Source organism: Panthera uncia, chromosome B1 (assembly GCF_023721935.1).
Source record: "Panthera uncia isolate 11264 chromosome B1, Puncia_PCG_1.0, whole genome shotgun sequence".
Classification (NCBI taxonomy): domain Eukaryota; kingdom Metazoa; phylum Chordata; class Mammalia; order Carnivora; family Felidae; genus Panthera; species Panthera uncia.
In genome coordinates, this window is record NC_064811.1 from 157476513 (window position 1) to 157492806 (window position 16294).

At 51.8% G+C, this 16294-nt stretch overlaps 1 protein-coding gene across 1 annotated transcript; it reads right to left on the bottom strand.

Moving 5' to 3' along the window:
• Positions 1-1015: 1015 nt before the first annotated feature.
• On the bottom strand, positions 1016-15138 carry FGFR1 (fibroblast growth factor receptor 1). Its single transcript, XM_049631452.1, has 15 exons — positions 15043-15138; positions 14626-14798; positions 12014-12137; positions 10835-11025; positions 8742-8886; positions 6540-6736; positions 5520-5665; positions 5208-5329; positions 4626-4736; positions 3946-4136; positions 3165-3287; positions 2869-2939; positions 2422-2559; positions 2189-2294; positions 1016-2078 (listed from the first exon to the last, which is right to left on the bottom strand). The coding sequence occupies exons 1-15, from the start codon at positions 15044-15046 to the stop codon at positions 1902-1904; spliced, it is 2019 nt and encodes a 672-aa protein (XP_049487409.1). The 5' UTR covers positions 15047-15138; the 3' UTR covers positions 1016-1901.
• Positions 15139-16294: the final 1156 nt, after the last annotated feature.

Consider the following 16294-nt stretch of genomic DNA (forward strand, 5'->3'; position numbering starts at 1 on the left):
TGTTGACAGACACATATTTACAGAGAGACACAAGGATAAGAGAGAACTTTACAATAGTGGCCAACACCGCAGCTGCCAAAACATAGCTAGCTTAGAAAGGAGACTTAAAGCAGCAATCCCATTTGCCCTGCAGAAATGAAAGTGAATCGAACCTTCTTTTTGTATTTAGCAATAATCCAGCAAAGAGTAAGCTTTGGGTATAGAGGCCGAGTGGTAGCAGGTTGAGTGCTAACGTTCCGAGGAGCAGGGATCCACGCGTGGAACGCAGCAATAACCAGCAGGTGGCAGAGAAAGTAGATTTCCAAGCAGCCAAAATCCAAACATTCAGAGAATTTTTTCCCTTTCCTGGGGGATGGGGTGGAGTTTGTACAGGAAGAACTATAGGAAGCCAAGATCTGTGGTAGTTTCAACACATGAAGTCGGTCACAGACACAGGAAGCACGATGTGGGGGACCGCCATGAACAGAGTAAGCCAGGAAACATGAAGCAAGGGACCCGAGTGTAAAGCTGATCTTAGGTGACAAGCTTTCCCCCACATAGAAGCACAGACAAAACCACACCCACATAAAGGGGTAGATGTATATCTGGGTTTGAGTTTCTGCAGGCCCTTGGTGGAGTAATCCTTAGCTCTCCTCTTAATCACTTAGCTCTACCTCTTGGCTATTTCCCAGGGAGGCCCCCAGCTCCCCCTCTGACCCTCCAACCCCACCAACCCCATCAGTTTCCTCTGAGGAAACGATCTGTGGTTGAGGGCGGTGGGGCCTTGGCTCCGGGCCCAGCACCTCTGGTGCACTGATGGGAGGTTCCTGCCCATTACACACACATCGATGCCTTTCCAAAAGCATCGGAGGGGTAGGAGATTTGTGGCGGAGGTCTCGGTGAAGGACCCGAGGGGAAGAGATTTAGGAGGGAACTGCAGGGAACTTGTGGCGCCCTCTGCACAGACACAGCCCCAGGGCCCCATTAGGCTCACTCCTTTTCAGCTGACATTCTTTCCCTCGTCACACAGCCCATATAAAAATGAAGCAGCAGCAATTTTTATTGAGGGACCTAAACTGAAAATAGGTTTAGAACATAATTTAAAAAAATAAAACAGCAAAAGTAGCAAAAAATATATGACCTTTTTAAAAACATTTTCCTTTTTTTTCTTTTTTCTTTGTTTTTAATATATAGCAACTGATGCCTCCCAGCCACCAGGAGCATCTTACCCAATGGGTAAATCTCTGGTAACGACCCTTTTAAAAAGACATGTAAATATATACTCAGATTTATACACTTTGTGTTTTCTTCATAGCTATGTACAAAGCCCCCAGTTTGGGGCTGGGCCCCAGGGCCACGACACTGCTCCCAGCCTTTGCCTCCCCATCCTCTGGTACCAGGTATTTGGTCAGCAAAGCGAATTAGTATCGGAATTAATAAGCCACTGGCACCATCTATCTGGAGCAGAGGTTGCCTTCAGCCGAGGCCCGGAGCACGGACCTCCCCTCACTACCGCGGTGGCCATGAGGATGAGGCCCCCGCCACCGGAACTCAGGCTTACGGGTTATTCGAAGCAGACAAAACCAACATGGGAAAGCTCAGTCAGCTCTCGCCTGCATGCCTGCTCATCTCCCACTCCCCAGCCCTCCAGGCAGTGCCAGGTGGTGGGGAGGGTCTTGGTCCAACATCTGGGAGGGAACGAAGTGGCCATGAGCAAGTACCTGCCTCTCTGCTCCTCTCTCTCACAAGCAGGTTGTGAGGAGGAGGAAGAGAGGTGAACTCCATGGGGTGAAGGCCTCAGGTAGGCAGCCGGCTCCTGCCAGCAGGAAAGGGGCAGAGGGGAAGGCAGTGAGTCCCGCAGGGAGGGGTGGGTGAGGGTTACAGCCGACAATGGAGTTCGGGGATGGGAACTGGGGTGCTAGTCAGCGCCGTTTGAGTCCGCCATTGGCAAGCTGGGCTGGGTGTCGGGGCAGACAGGGCTCCTCAGGCAACGGCTCATGAGAGAAGACGGAATCCTCCCCTGAGGAGCAGGTAGAGCTTCGGGTGTCGGGAAAGCTGGGAGAGTATTGGTCCAGGGGCATTGACAGGTCCAGATACTCCTGTGAAAGGAGACACAAAAGATCCGGCACTCTACTCCCTGTGGTAGTGTTCATTCACAGAGATGCACCTAGTTGATGGTGGCTGAAGGTCTAGGATAGGACTGCCTCACCTGGTTGGAGGTCAAGGCCACAATGCGGTCCAGGTCTTCCACCAGCTGCTTGAAGGTAGGTCTCTGAGAGGGTACTGCATGCCAGCAATCCCGCATCATCATGTATCTGGGACAGGATTGTTGAGTCAGGGGAGGAACGACCAGGAAGGGCTACTTGATCTACCTAAGCCCCTTTCTTCTCCCCTTCGTCCCCAGGGCCTGGCTCAGGACCTCAAGTGTCTTCCCATGCTTACAGCTCATTGGTGCAGTTACTGGGCTTGTCCATTCGATGACCCTCCTTCAGCAGCTTGAAAAGCTCCTCCACAGGCACGCCAGGATACGGGGAGCCTCCCAGAGTGAAGATTTCCCACAGGAGCACCCCAAAAGACCAGCTGTGGGTGAGCACAGAGCCACTGGGTCTTACGGGCACAGAACTCGGGCAGCCTAGAACCCTCTCCATCTCTCCACCAGCACGTCATCCTGAACCCACCCTCCCGGAGCACAAACTCTTCAGGGGGACGCCAAGGGCAGTGCTGGAGAACAGACTGGCCTTTCAACCTCTACTGAGTGAACAGAGTAGGTGCGCACATACAATGTTTCCTTCTGTTCTGAGATGGAAAGAGGACCCCCTCCCCCACCCCCCATCCAGAGGGGCATGCTCTATACCAAATATCCCCGGCAATAGCTTCTTTCAAACTCACACGTCACTCTGGTGGGTGTAGATCCGGTCAAACAAGGCCTCGGGTGCCATCCACTTCACAGGCAGCCGGCCCTGCAAGCAGCATGAGGGAGGTTGGGGGTGGCCCAGGACAGGGCAGCGTGGGGGCCAGCTGGGGCACACACAGGACGGGGCACACTCTTGGCTCATCCCAGCACACTGCTTCTCAAGCAGGGCTGCCTGCACTGGGTCACAGCCAGGAGATGTAAGTAGGAGGAAGCCTAACAGGGCAGAGGCCTGGGCCGAGGACCAGCGCCCAGTTCCGTCCTCAGCACTTACATTGGTTGTCTTTTTATAGTAGTCGATGTGGTGGATGTCCCGAGCGAGGCCGAAGTCTGCGATCTTCATCACGTTGTCCTCTGTCACCAGGACGTTCCTGGCGGCCAGGTCTCGGTGTATGCACTGTGCAGAGAGGAGGTGGGATGCGGGTGAGGGGCTGACAGTGCCCAGCTGTGGATCAGCCTCTGGCCCAGCTGTGACGCTGCAGCAGGCAGGTAGCCCAGGTGCCTTTACAGGCCTTCTCCTGCCACACCACTTCCCCCTGACCATTCTAGTTCACTGTTAGGAGGTCCCTCTGCTCCACTTCAAAGTCAGCCATTCGAACACCTCCAGCTCCAGGCCTCTCAGTCACCTGAGCAAACCCTCCTCATGGGTCTCCTTCGCACCCGGAAAGGCGGAACCTGGACGCTTCTGCCAGTCTGTGTAGGTGTGTGCTCTCAAACAAAGCATCCGTTTACCAAGCACTAGAACTGTAGTTAACACTGTCACGAACGACTTCATTTTACCCACAACATAGGACTCCCCATTCTTACTCTACAATTGGAGATACATAAGTAGCTGCACAGAAAAGGGGCAGTGTGCACGGATCAGAACTTTATCCCGTCTGACCAGAAGGCCACCAGGCTCTCCTGACGACGTCCCTGAGAGCTGCAGACAGCACAGGGAAGCGGTGCTACAGACATCTACGACCCCACCAGAGGATTAAAAGTCATCAACTGGAGTGCAAGGAGGGCTCTGTTCCCATCCCAACTTCACCCAGGGGAACCTTCAGGTGCCACACCTTCTTGGAGGCGAGATACTCCATGCCTCGGGCCACCTGATAGGCGCAGGAGACCAGGTCCTTGGAAGAGAGCTGCTCCTCTGGGTTGTGGCTGGGGTTATAACAGTACTCCAGCCCCGGGGGCCGCCGGGCCTGCAGGTATTCCCGTAGGTTGCCTTTGGAGGCATACTCCACGATGACGTACAAAGGACCTGGGAGCACGGGGATGGACAGGCCATCAGGGTGGGCAGGCAGGTGCTCTGGGTCAGCTCCACCCTGAGGAAACCCCACCCCCAACTGCACACCATGTGTCTGTCCTCCAATCCTAACTGCACCTCTAGGGAGCCTGGGAAATTCAGTCCACTACCCAAAGAAAGCTAGGGAAGTGGTTCTTCCTAGCATACACTAGGAAGTTCCTGAGCCAAGCTGGGTTGGGGGAGGGAGGTAAGAGCCCTGAGACCACAAGGACTCACCTGGTTCTATCCACACACTGTTCTCAGATGAGCACCAACAGGCACAAGCCCAGCCCCCGAGAGGTAACTCCCAACTGCTGCTAAGCTGGCCCCCGTTCCCTCAGTGTAGCTGAGATGCCTGCTCACTGATACCCCCAGCTCGTGATCTCCTTCCCGACAGACACTGTTATCCGTGGGAGGCCCGGGTTCCCGGCTGGGGTGGGAGAGCCGGCCTGGCTTAGCGCCTACCGTCCTGTGTGCAGGCCCCCAGCAGGTTGATGATGTTCTTGTGCTTTCCGATCATCTTCATCATCTCCATTTCTGAGATCAGGTCTGACAGGTCTTTCTCTGTTGCGTCCGCTTTACACATAAACCAGAAGGGCATGAGACTCATTTATGTGTGAAGGAGGACAAGAGGAGGAAAGCTAAGGGAGAGGGGATGAGGTGTATGCTCGAGGAGTCCCTGTCCTCCGGAGTGGCTTCTCTCCTCCCTGATTCACACCTAAATCTATTTTCCCTTCCCTCTTCTGAGAGCGGTTGTTGGCAGTGTGTGCTAACAAGTGGGACGGAGGATATGATAAGAAAAACCAGCTGGCAGCGAGATCTAGAATAAACACCTGGCCACCACCCAGACTGACGCTGAGGAACAAAGTGAGATCATGGCAATCTCAGGGTACAGAATGCCCCTCCACTCCCAGGAGACGCCAAGCAGGCAGTGCAGCCGGTGTGGATGGTGAAAGAGCACCGGAGAGTGTGTTCTATTTGGCCCGAGGTAACAGTTTGCTCGGAAAAGGAAGGGATTGTTTTTGCAAGGACAGAAACATCACTTACACTTCAACATCTTCACAGCCACTTTGGTCACACGGTTGGGTTTGTCCTTGTCCAGCCCAATGGCTTCTGCCAACACCACCTGCCCAAAGCAGCCCTCTCCCAGGGGTTTGCCTAAAACCAGCCTTTTAGGAAAACAAAGGGTGGTGTGAGTCAGGACCGGTAAAGTTCAGGCCTTGAGAGGGCACCCCCTTTCCACCTGTCCATATTCCACTCGACTGAGAACAGAAGTGTCAACTATGATTTCTGGAGGCATCTGGTATACCTTCACTCCCAAGCAGGGGACTTCCTCAGAAGTTGAAGTTAGAATATTACCTGTCTCGAGGCAGCTCCCAGCGTGGGTCTTCAGGAAGCTCATATTCAGAGACTCCAGCCAGCATGGGGGTTCCGCTAGAGGAGAGACGTGAGGGCCGAACCAGCAGAACCCCAGAGTTCATGGAGGCACTAGAATCAGCCGACACCTACAGGGAAGCGTGGGGTCACCCTTCTAGCGAGGATAGGGTGGGGGGTTGGGGGGATTGAGCAGCAGCAGCAGCAAGTTCCTGCAACTCTTAGGGCTTTCCACCAACATGGCAGAGGTATCTGGTATCTGATGTTCCTTCTCTAACACAGAGTGACAGAAAGACCACAAAAGGTCTGAAGGCCTAAAGTTCTAAAACTAATTTTTGCCACCGGCCAGCCTTCTCTGTTCACTTACCTTCAACACAAACAGACCAAGTCTACCTCTTCCAGACTGATTATTTTATAACTTACTATTGCAACCACAATTCTATTCCTGTTCCCATTCTTTGTGAAAACCCTGCCTCAAATTATGGATTCCTAACCCCCGAAGCACCTTCCAGAATTAGCACCACTCTGAATGAGAAGCATTCCCTCCCTTCCACATGCCTTCACCCTCTGTTCCATTTCCTTGGACGAGGAGAGGGTGGCATCCTGGAGAGGAGAGAGAGGCATCCTGGCACCTGACTCAGGCCCTCTTCTCTACTCTGTATCTTTGCACCTGTAGCTGGCCCTCAGGGACAGTTCAAAAGTGCAATATCAGATGCACATTCAGCCTGGCTAGGGCCTTCTCCGAAGCCATGTGCTGGAGGAGCAGGGGGCTCGCAGTTCTGGTACGGTAGGTGTATGGAATCCATGGGCTAGCACAGCCTGGAACCCAACTCTGGAACACTTAGGACATTCCACTGCCTCTGGCCCAGAAGCTAGAAAGCAAAGCTGGAAGCGGTAGGTTGGGGACAGAGGAGGGCAGGGCATCAGAATCCTGGAGAAGCCCCTGGGGGCACAGGAAGGAAAGGTGATATAGAGTGTGCAAATCCCCTATCTACTTTCTGTTACCTGTCTGCGCAGAGGGATGCTCTTGGCCAGCTTGTGCACGGCCATCTGGCTGTGGAAGTCGCTCTTCTTGGTGCCACTCTTCATTTTGTAGATGATGACAGACCCCACCATGCAGGAGATGAGGAAGGCCCCCGTGCAGTAGATGATGATCTCCAGGTACAGGGGCGAGGTCATCACCGCCGGCCTCTCTTCCAGGGCTGAGTCAGTGTGAACACCATGTTAGCAGGCGTGTTAGCAATGCGCTAGGCTTCCAGCTTCATAAGAAAAACAACCCCCATCTCCTTTCCTCTGAGAATTTTCAGGGCAGAGAATGAACCAAGCCAGGTCCTAGCTGGGACTGTGTTCCAGCATGGAGCAGATCAGATATCCTACCATCTTTGAGTCTTCCTGATCCTGACTTGGATCCCACAAGAGGGATGGATTAGAACCGTCTTGTTACTTGAGGCCCATCCTCATTCATTCGGTCAGGAGCCTGCCTCGTTCAGTGGAACCACTGGGCTCGGTGGCTACCAGGTATGCAACAAGGACTTTCTCAGTCGCCTCATGGAAACATGGCCCTTCTCCGCAGGGCCCCAGCATTGTGTGCCTACACCTATCACATGCGACACAAGGAACCATCTGTCTTTGGTCCCTGACAGCCCATGAGCACCCTGGGGGCAGGGGCCCGGCGCCTTGTTCATCTCCACATGCCACAGTGCCTAGCATATAGCAACACTCACATAACGAGAACAAGAGGGGAGGGAAAGGAGGACCCCAGTCGGTGTCCTGACCATTCCTCACCTCTTGCCTATTTCACCTGTGTCAGGTCAGACCTGCAAATATTCGTACCTACATGCCTAGCTGAACCATAGGCAGAACTAACTGCATTTCCAACCATGTCTGGGCTGCTTGAGATGAGAACGTAAGCTTTGCTGCACTTTGTAAGAATTCTACTCACAGGCCCTAACTCCTGAAACTGAACGAGGACATTGGGGGGGGGGGGGGGGGGGAGAAGGTACTGTTGTATTGTCATCTCCCACTTTCCATTTAGAACACAGCCTGTTTCCCACAGAAGCCCATCCAGCTGAACCCACCCTTCCCTCGCATACGAAGCCGAAGCCGAAGCCGGGGGGCTTCACAGGACACTCCTTCGCCACCAGCAGGAACGCCCCTCTTCCTTGCATGGCTTTCCTCCCAACCCTCCTCTTCCAAAGACCCCAGCCAGCCACAGAGGCTGGCATGCCGGGGACCTCCCCAGAGAGGCACTAGGTGTGACCACAGACAGAGCCCCAAGGGACTCCCGAGCCTGACGAGGAGACAGCAGAGCTGATAATAAGAGGAAGTGTTTCTGTTTTTCTCTTTTCCCAGTATGGACGGACGAAGACAAGTGACTGGGAGCACACACGGGACAAAGACAGTGACAGGGTAAAAACAGAACGCTTCTCCCCTGAAGGAGGGGTGTTCTCAGACCCTGATGGGCGAGCAGGGCAGAGGAAGATGGAGGGAGAGAGAGGAGGGCAGCGTCAGCGGCAACAGGAGCAGCACAGCCCCCAGACCCACGTGCAGGACACTCGAGAAGCAGCGATGGGCAGCCCACCACCTGAGCAGGCCGCAGGCTCCTTCCTTCCCAGCCCCACACACAGACCTCCCCTCTTGAGAGGAGAAACGTCAGTAGCCCAAGAGGATAAGGGGGCACCACCGCATCCCAGGCGGCCTTACTTTATTCAGAGCTCAAGTTCACTCATGTGGATGGAACCTCTCCTCCAAGATCAGAGGATGGCGGGGTGGGCTAGCACTGTTCTCTGTAAGCAACAAGCCCCCCTTTACAGAATGCCTACATTTGCTGAGGGGAGGCATGGGCCCGAGACTTGCAGAGCCAGCAAAAAAGGATCTGATAAGTTGGGGAAGGCTGCTGGACCCAAGGAGGGAAGGAGCCTGGCCGGCAGGAGAGCCCGGCTGCAGGTTAACTCCAGATCCCACGCATGCATCGCACTGGCCAAGGGGAGAGGCAGACGCAGGCATAGAGGTGGGAGGCCTCCGTGTTCCTGCAAAACGAGGACAGATCCTATGTGAGCTGAGAGGATTCGACACTCAAGGTTGGACAACCTGCCAGGGCCATTCCTCTACCTCTCCTGGCTCTGTGTCTCCACCAGCCCCACAATGCATGCTCCCCCCGTGCCCGTGGCGAGGGCAGGACATCGAGAGGAGAAGTACAGTGTATACCTTCCAAAACGGTCAACCATGCAGAGTGATGGGACAGTCCGATAGAGTTACCCGCCAAGCACGTATACTCCCCCGCGTCCTCAAAGGAGACATTCCTTAAGTGAAGCACTTCCATCTCTTTGTCGGTGGTGTTAACTCCAGCAGTCTAGAAGAGACAACGGAAGCAAAATGGACAAGCACAGGACATGAGACCTCTAAGAGACACACAGGAAGGGAGGGAGGAAGAGAAGGGGGGAAAAACCGGAGGAAGAAATGCTCCCCAGCGTCTCCTTTGCAACAAGGAACAAACAAAAACCACCAGGCAGCGAGACCTGTTAGAGGAAGACAGTGAAACCCTGAGGGAGGGACTCCGCAGACCTGAGACGACGCTGGCTGGTTACAACCCTTCACCAGACGCTGGCAGCCCCTGGCCCATCCAAGCATGCGGGCGGGCAGTGGGCAGCATGGAGAAATGGGGCCCGGCGGCAGGGGGGGTGCTGTTTGGTTTCTGGTAAAGAAAGTCAGAGGGCACACACAGGAGGGATGGAAGGGTGCTGCAATCACACGTACACACACACACACACACACACACACACACACACACACACATGCGTGCACATGGCCTGCCAGTTTGCAAGGGGACATCTGGCCCCTTCTCTACCATTCAAACCTCAGTCTGTAGCATCATTCACCACGCAGCCAGACTGTCCCCACAAGTACGCACATAGCCAAGGAGGACACAGAAGGCACAGAGGGAGCAGACACCAACACAGTACCAAACCAAAGCAGCCTCCCAGGCCGGGTATTTTTCCATGGCTCTGGGCTCTAGAAATACAGCAGGATAACAGGGAGAGTTGGGTGCTGGCTTCCCCATCTGCCCCAGCAGCTTGGGGCCTGAATCAAACTCCCAGCACACGGCCCCATCCATCTTCCCATTACCTTTTGCCACAGGTCTGGTGACAGTGAGCCACGCAGACTGGTTAGCTTCACCAATATAATTGGAAACCTTACACACATACTCCCCGCTCTGGGCCTCTGTCACATTGAACAGGGTCAGCACCTCCGCATCCGAGCTATTAATCCCCGAATGCTAGAACAAACCAACGACAAGCCAGTCAGTGGGGCAAACACTGAGACGTGGCCACACTTGCTCCCATGTAACATTAAGGCAGGCCCAGGGAGCTAAGGCGAGGGAGACGTTAGTGAGATTTGTCATTTCTCTTTTTAGTAGGACAAAACAAGTTGACTTCAAAGGCCCAAAGCATCTGACTGAAAAATAAGCTTTAAAAAAAACAAAAACAAATTGCTGCCCCCAATCAAACATTCTGTGTTAAACTCACTCCTCCAGGTCTAGGCCAGGGATTGTGAATGGAGACTGTGGCCAAGGGCCAAGGCCACGGCCTCATCTCCTTCACAGCAGGCTTCAGCACCAATAGTGAAGAAAAGGGATAGCCAGTAAAACTCTGGGACGGCCAAGCCAGGGGAGGATGAGGTCTAACTCTGGGACCAGGAGGTAAACCACGTTCCCAGCTTCTGGTTACTTCTTGTTGCGAGATCCACTGGGGAATTAGGTAATTACCTTCCCTGGATTAGTGGAGCATTCAGGGACAATGTAAGTCTGGGATTGAGAGGAAAAAAGGAAGAAAATGCCATTATTCCTGATGCTGTTTAGAATTTACCTGTGGCATTTGCTTTTCCAACTCTACCTAAGAGTCGTGACCTTATCATTCATTCACTCATTTGCCAGAAAGGACAGGACTTGGGAAATAGGGCAGAATCTGGGAGACATTTGCTGGAGAGGCTTTGGTCCCAGGCAATGTTAAGTCAGGAGTACAAAGGCCTTCCTTGAGTAGCTGACCCAAAAACCTGAGCAAAGCCACTCTCAGAGCTCTTTAGAAACTAGTGATGCCCACTCCACCCCCTGTCCTCTGTTCCCATTGCACCTCTACTCTGTGACCTGTCACTAATTCTGGGGAATGTGGCTAGGTCCCTATTTAAAAGGATAAGGGATGGGTCCCAATCGCCGGCGCTGAGCCTGACCACAGCAACTGGGGCCCCGGGAGATGCAGGAGACCTTCCCAGACCCAGCCCATGGAGACTAGGGCAAAGATTACCTTCAAGATCTGGACATAAGGCAGGTTGTCTGGACCAATCTTACTCCCATTCACCTCGATGTGCTTTAGCCACTGGATATGGGGCTGTGGGTCACTGTACACCTTACACATGAACTCCACATTGCTGCCCAGGGCCACTGTCTTGTTGGCAGGCAACCCCGCCTGCAGGATGGGCCGGTGAGGGGACCGCTCTGTGGAGGAAGGGAGAGGAGAGGCTCGTTAGGCTCTGCCATGGCCTGCTCCTGGCTGGGATGCTGACAGAGCATTTCCAGTCTCTGCTGAGCCTTAGCCCCTTGACCCTGAGCTGGAAGAAGAGAAGGGACACTCTCTCCTCGGGTCTTCAGCTGTTAGGAACCTCCTCCCCAGGGCAGTGCACCCATTTTCCCAGGCACCAGAAGTCCCTCTTGCCTAAATGGAGACCCTATATATAACTTAGTCACACTCCCAGACCTCCCTAACTAAAATTAGAGAGTCACTTAGACTTGCTATTCAAAGCGTGGTCCAAGAACAGCATCACCGGCAGCACTTAAGAGTCCACTAGCAATGCCAAATCTCAGGTCCTATCCCCCTCGGACAAGAAGCTTCTTTTTATACCATATCTGCAAAGCCAAGACAGAATGCTAGCTGAGAAACTCTTCACCTTAAGATCTCTAGGGAATGAGATTCAGAGTCTCCGAAAGGAAGAGGCTGCAGTAACAGCACCTAGAGGCAGGGACTACGTCCTTCCTAGTGCTTCCTGTGATGCCCTGCACGGGTCTGCAGTTTTACATTAATGAGGTGTCTGATTCTGGGCCTCAGTCTGCTCTTCTGTAGGGTGGGAGTGACAGTGCTTACCTCGCAGGGCCCGTGAGAACGGCCGGGTGTAATGCACCCAGCAGGCTGCCGGCCCTGAAGCACCAGCAGCTGCCTGTGTATCTGCTACGTGACACCCTCCCCAGGCAGCCCTTGCAGGAGACCAGCCACAGCACCTTTCACCTTACAGTGAGTCACAGAACTGTCCAATCCTCTCAACCATTTACAGGTAAGAAAAATGCACAAATGACTTATGGAAAAGCTGCTTAAGGTGACAGAGCTAGTAAACGCCAATGACCTGTAAGTAAACCTGGACCCCACGGCTGTTTTCTCAACACCCTGCTCTTTCCTCTAAGCTCCTTAACCTTGTTGCCACTGCCCTCTTACCCACGACGTCGAGCTGGTAGGTGTGGTTAATGCTGCCATACTCATTCTCCACAATGCAGGTGTAGTTGCCCTTATCAGAAGGCACTACGGAGTCCATTATGATGCTCCAGGTGGCGTAACGGACCTGGGGGAAAACATGCCAATAGCTCCATCGCGAGTCTGGAGGAAAATGGAGGCAGAAGCCACGGGAGGCACTGGCACCCTGTGCCACTTACCCTCCAATCACAGCCCAGAACACACGGCCCACGCAGCAAACGAGCCAGGACAGGGCAGACGGCCACCCTGGTCCAAGTTCGGGGAAAGAATGTATCAGGCAAGCTGGCAGGTGGGTATGAGAAACTCTGGAAGTCTGCCCACAACAGCCAGGGCCATCCATGATCTGGACCTATGTGCCTCCTGCACACTCCCCAATGCACTGGGAGCTTTCCACTCTGCGCCTCTGTTCGTGTCCTGGGCCAGAAGGGCTCCCTGCAAAGAGTTCTGCCCTGTCTGCTCTTGACCTCTCCTTTCAAAAACCATCTCCTCCAGCCCAACCTGGGTCAGAATGGTTCTCACTCCTGTGGCCCTGCTGAAGCACTGATCACAGACTGCTTTTTGCAGCAGTGTTCAAGGACATCTGCCTTCCTACCAGACTGGAAATTCTTTGTGGGCAGGAATGCTGCCTTGTACCATGGCAGTGCCTTGCAAGTGTCTGGTAAATTAATTTACAGTTTCTCCTATTTTTCCTGATTTTTAAGAAACATTTTACTTTTTTAAGATTTATTTATTTATTTTGAAAGAAAGAGAGCATGAGCAGGAGAGGGGCAGAGAGAGAAGGAAAGAGAATCCCAAGCAGGCTCTGCACTGCCAGCACAGGGCCTGACGTGGGGCCAAAACTCCTGAACTGTGAGATCATGACCTGAGCTGAAACCAAGAGTCAGATGCTTAACTGACTGAGCCACCCAGGTGCCCCTAACGATTTTACTTTTTTAAGTAATCTCTACACCTAATGTGGGGCTCAAACTTACAACTCTGAGATCAAGAGTCACATGCTCCACTAAATGAGCCAGCCAGGCTCCCCGGATCTCTGCTTTTCTTATACAAGATTAATGGGGAAAGAGCAGCTAGGTGAAATGGGATATAAGGATGATCTGGGAGTCTAAAGAAGAGATTAGGATGAAGTTCTTCCTAGAAACGAAGGTGGGTAAAAGATACAAACAGACAATTCACACAGCAGGAAACGGAAATCACTCATTAACATATGAAAATTCTAAGTTTGTTAATAAGCAAAAAAATGCACAAGACAACAATGAGATACTTTCATCATCTATCAAAGTTGTTGGCTCAGGTATGGTGAGCTTGTCATTCTTGTACTCTTCTATGGGAAGATGAATCAATCTTCCCTTTTAGGAAAGTAATCGTTACCACAATAAAATTAAATTAAAAAATAAAATCACACCCAACTCATTACATCATACTCCATTAAAGCAAATGTCACAATAATTAAAATTTTGTATCTTCCTGTTTTACTTAGAGCTCTACTTGTCCAGCCAGTACACCTTCTGAAAAGACATGTGCTCAAGAAATGTTCATAAAGGGCCACTTGGGTGGCTCAGTTGATTAAGCGTCCAACTCTTGATTTAGGCTCTGGTCATGATCTCCCAGGTTCATGAGTTCAAGCTCCGCATTGGGCTGTGCTGATGGTGCAGAGCCTGCTTGGGATTCTCTCTCTCTGCCTCTCCCCCACGCACATGCGCACACGCGCACTTCCTGTCTCTCTCTCAAAATAAATAAAACTTTTTTTAAAAAAGAAATGTTCACATAATAAAAAAATGATTAAAATTATCTAATTACCAGGGGGAAATAAGGTAATGGGGAATACGCATCAAGGGCTTAAAAAAATGCTTATACTTTGATCTAGTAAACTTCACTTCTAGCAATCTGTCTTAGGGAAGAATATTTTAAAACACCAACAAAGATTTATGTATAAAGATATTCACTACAGCATAATTTGTAATAGTGAAAAATCAGAAAATAACTAGTATGACAATGTATGTCATCAAATTATGGACATTTTAATAATGAAATATTGTGCAGCCATGAAAAATTATCTACCGAACACATGGCAGAAGACACGTGCTGTAATGTTAACAAGGGAAAGAAATTCTACACACATTGCGATTAACTATGAAAAAACCATACACATAAGAAAAAAGACTGAAAATATTTAAATTTTTTTTAATGTTTTTTTTTTTTTTTTTTTTTGAGAGAGCGTGCGCGCACGCACGTGCAAGCAAGCGGGGGAGGAGCAGAGAGAAGGAGACACAGAATCTGAAGCAGGCTTCGGGCTCTGAGCTGTCAGCACAGAGCCCGACATGGGGCTCGAACTCACAAATCGTGAGGTCATGACCTGAGTTAAAGTCAGATGCTTAACCAACTGAGCCACCCAGGCGCCCCAAGACTGAAAAGATTTTGAAGCTTCATTTGAAGTTTTTTATATTTGAAATTCTTCTAAGGCACACTACTTTTATAGTTAGAAAGCATTACTTTAAACCATTAATGCCACATAATAAGGATTTTCTAAGTAGATTTTTTCATTCATCTTACATTAACTTCCATACATACACACGTACCTTATAGCCTCCAATCCTGTGGTCAGGTTTGAATTCTTTGCCATTTTTCAACCAGCGCAGCGTGGGGTTAGGAGTCCCACTAGAAGGACATTTGAACTTCACAGTCTTGGCAGCTGGCACCGCGTGCAATTTCTTTTCCATCTTTTCTGGGGATGTCCAGTATGGAGCCACGGCTACCCAGGGAAAGCCAAAAGAGACAGGCAGGGGCCAGTCAGGCTCAGGAGCAGGGGCCCAGGCCAGGACCTGGAGGTGTCCCCAACACTGTAAACAATGCCTGCACTAATCAGGGCGCCCAAAGGATCCCATGACCGCATGTGCCCTCTTCTCCCCTTCTCCAAACAATCATCTAAGCCTCCCCCTTCCCACTCAAACCCAAGGCCCGGCCCGAAGGCAATAAGATAGGAAACAGTGTCTCACGCATACGGTTTGGTTTGGTGTTATCTGTCTCTTTCTCCTCTGAAGAGGAGTCATCATCATCGTCGTCGTCCTCCGAGGAGGGGAGAGCATCTATGGGAAGAAGGGGGCACTGAGGTCCCTTCGAGGGAAAAGGGCTCACTAGATTTCCATCCATATCAACAGCCAGCCATGAACATAAAGGCCAGTCCAGTTACAGAACGAATGCATCTGGAACCCCCCAGTCCCATTCCACCCTTAGTGACAGTCTCTCTGTGGGAAAGAAATGGTTTAAGAACTGCATGCTCTATGCCTGTCCCCCGCCTTCCCCAGCCCAACGCAGTGCCCCTTTCTGTCCACAAGCCTTGATATTGGCCAGTTCCATCAGGGGCAGCGGGTCCTCTTGGATTTAATTACACCTTGTATTGAGAAGTTCTCTCAACTCAGTAGCACCCAGACATGCTGGGTCTCAGAACTAGCAGCCAGGGGAATCTGTGTGTCTCCTTCAGAAACCCAGACAGATCTAGGCACGCTATGGCGAGAAGCTATTTCTAAAGCCATGAGGCTGAACAACTCACAGATGGAATTTTCCTAGCATGTATCTGCTGAGGTTTGGGGGCTGCCCTTCTTGCCCAGGGTAGATAGGGAGCCCACCACACCGTCTGCAGCTGCCGACACTTCTCCCCAAGTATCCACCCCTTTTAAAAGGCTTGACACACATGTGGTCACCAATCAGGGTTCATGCCAGATCTTTTTCCAGTCCTTCAAATGGGGGCAGGTTCTAAATGATGCCTGAAGGGGAGGAGATGCCCAGCCCTCCCTCTTGGGATGCACAAACGGCATCAAGAAAATTTCAACTCTTCTTTGTTTCATCCTAGAGTTTTGTAAAACTCGTGTTCTATAAGTGGCAGTTTCCCAAAGTCACAGAACTCCAGAGTTCCCTGGCTGCCCTTAATACAGCTCAGGAAGCTGGAGGACCGATGTTTTCCATGAAGCCTGTGAATATGGCGGTGCACCTGGATCCTTTCCCATCATAGTAGGGACCTACCTCACCACATATTCTGGGGCTCTAACCCCTAAGCCAAGTACCAAGTCCGAATGGCAAGGGAATGACAGAATGGAAGCTGGCTGAGCCCCAGGTAGCACCTGGAGATCTGGACAAGCTATGGCGGAAAACAATCAGTGTCTTGCTGACCCAAGTGTATCAGCAGTCACTTGAGGCAGATCCTGGAGGCCTAGATCTCTGACCTGAGGCCTGCCCCACCTGGTCACCCCT